This window comes from Colobus angolensis, unplaced genomic scaffold, assembly GCF_000951035.1.
Source record: "Colobus angolensis palliatus isolate OR3802 unplaced genomic scaffold, Cang.pa_1.0 Scaffold21, whole genome shotgun sequence".
Lineage (NCBI taxonomy): Eukaryota > Metazoa > Chordata > Mammalia > Primates > Cercopithecidae > Colobus > Colobus angolensis.
The window spans coordinates 5867580-5869773 of record NW_012115266.1 but is presented as its reverse complement, the minus strand read 5'-3'; the positions used below and the strand labels follow the sequence as shown (position 1 = coordinate 5869773).

Genomic DNA, 2194 nt, shown 5'->3' with positions numbered 1-2194 from the left:
AGGCGGGATCCGGCGTCCTAGTCCTGGTGGGCCGGCCTGGAGCAGGATCTGGCTCTGGCTGCGGGTCCTGACCCGGGTCAGGATTGGGCCTCCCATCCGGCCCGCCCCGGGGCAGGGTTCAATCCCGCACTTGCCGAAGTCCCTGGGCCTGGCCCGGGTGGTGGACGGGGAGGGCTCTGTGTCGGGGAAGGGGGTCTGAAGACCACGTGGGGGCGCTCGAAGGGGCCTGGGGCCACCCTCCTCTCTGGGTCAAAGGTCATCGCACCGGCAGGGGAGAACTTCCTCCTCCTTGGCTCTCCCCACTTACTTCCTGATAACCTGGTAGAGGTCTCCCGCGGGCGGGGTGGTGAGGCATAGCAACTTTAGGCAACTTCCCAAAGGTGTGCGCAGGTTGGGGGGTTGGTACGCGGCGCCCCGGGAGGTGGCAGCCTCTGCGACAGCGGGAGTATAAGAGTGGACCTGCAGGCCGGTCTGGAGGAGGTGGAGCGGCACCCGCCGTGTGCCTGGAATCGGCATGCTGGGGCAGGAGGGCAGCCGCGTGTCAGGTGTGAAAAGCTCTGGAGGTGTTTTCATGAGTCCGTGCCTGTGCTTGTGGATGTGGGGACCTAGTGAGAGTGTGTGTGATCATGAGCCTTGATTGAGTTCGCGGATGGGGTGTGCGCTCCAGGAGAAGTAAGTGAGCACAAGTGTGAGCAGGAGTGAGCACGGGTTTGGGAAGGCTGGTGCGAGTGTGAAAACCCCCAGCAGAGAGCGAGCCTGCCTGGGCTTGTGGGGCCCCGGAGCACCTCCGTGAGTGGAGTGTGTGAACTCGGTGTGAGCACGTCCACTGGCCTTGGGTCTGGGCTTCAGTGCCCACTCTCCAATGCAGAATATCCACATGAGGGCAGGGTCTCAGAGGTCCCCCCAACATCTGGAGAAAACTGGGAAGTATCCTGCTCCTGTCTAGGGATTCCAGGTGGGGTTGAAGGTTGCCTGGGGGCTACAGTTACCCTGCTCCCTGGCCTGGGTGGGAGTAGGGCCTTTTTAAACCTCCCCCAGGTTCCCAAGGGAGAGACCGGCTGTCAGTTACTGGCCCTGAAGACTCTGTTTCCATGGCAACAGCTGGGCGAGGGGCAGTGTTACTGAGCAGTCCTTCCTTGGACTCTGCCCCCATTCCTCCCCCCTTGCTGGGCCTGGAAGCCTGGCCCTAGGCCCGAGGTTGGGCAACCCGTGTGGCAGGGTGTCTCCCATCCCCCATCCCAGTACCTTCCTACAAACCTATGGGTCTCTCCCTGCAGGTGACCAGCGCCATGTCCAGCCAGGTGGTGGGCATTGAGCCTCTCTACATCAAGGCAGAGCCGGCCAGCCCTGACAGCCCAAAGGGTTCTTCAGAGACGGAGACCGAGCCTCCTGTGGCACTGGCCCCTGGTCCAGCTCCCACCCGCTGCCTCCCAGGCCATAAGGAAGAGGAGGATGGGGAGGGGGCTGGGCCTGGCGAGCAGGGCGGTGGGAAGCTGGTGCTCAGCTCCCTGCCCAAGCGCCTCTGCCTGGTCTGTGGGGACGTGGCCTCTGGCTATCACTACGGTGTGGCATCCTGTGAGGCCTGCAAAGCCTTCTTCAAGAGGACCATCCAGGGTGAGCCCCCAGCCCACTCCCCTGCCCTTTGCCCTGCACCCTCTGGGTGCGATAGGCCCCCAGATGGCTGAGGCACCGCTTGAGGCTGGCAATCTGGTGTTTCCAGGGTCTCTACCTCCCAGAGACACCCTTTCCCTGAGAAGTATGGTAAACGCACTGGGTGTACTGATGCATCGCAGTGGATGTGAGTGAGCTCAGGGTACCACCTGGGCACTCTAGGCCCAGCACCTTCTCCAGTGGCCCTGGAAGAGTCCAAGGCAGCCTCTGTTCCTAAGCTTTGTTCTTGCTTCTGGCAGCTTCTGACCTCTCCCCAGCATAGAACATGTCCCCTTTTTCTTAATTTTCCCAAAGCAGCACCAACCCAAGGCAGATTTTAAATTTTTTTTTTTTTAGACAGAGTCTTACTCTGTTGCTCAGGCTAGAGTGCAGTGGCACGATCTCTGCTCACTGCAACCTCTGCCTCCGGGTTCAAGAGATTCTCCTGCCTCAGCCTCCTGAGTAGTTGGTACTACAGGTGTGCACCACCACGCCCAGCTAATTTTTGTAGTTTTTTTTTTTTTTGAGACAGAGTCTTGCTCTA

General features: G+C 60.5%; 1 protein-coding gene across 1 annotated transcript in view; it reads left to right on the top strand.

Moving 5' to 3' along the window:
* The first annotated feature begins 542 nt into the window (after nt 1-542).
* Nucleotides 543-2194, top strand: part of ESRRA (estrogen-related receptor alpha) — a 9546-nt gene continuing 7894 nt past the window's right edge. Inside the window, exons 1-2 of the mRNA XM_011942581.1 lie at nt 543-955; nt 1278-1614. Of these exons, the coding sequence (XP_011797971.1) occupies nt 1290-1614 (325 nt within the window). The 5' untranslated portion in view covers nt 543-955; nt 1278-1289. The remainder of the gene's footprint in view (nt 956-1277; nt 1615-2194) is intronic.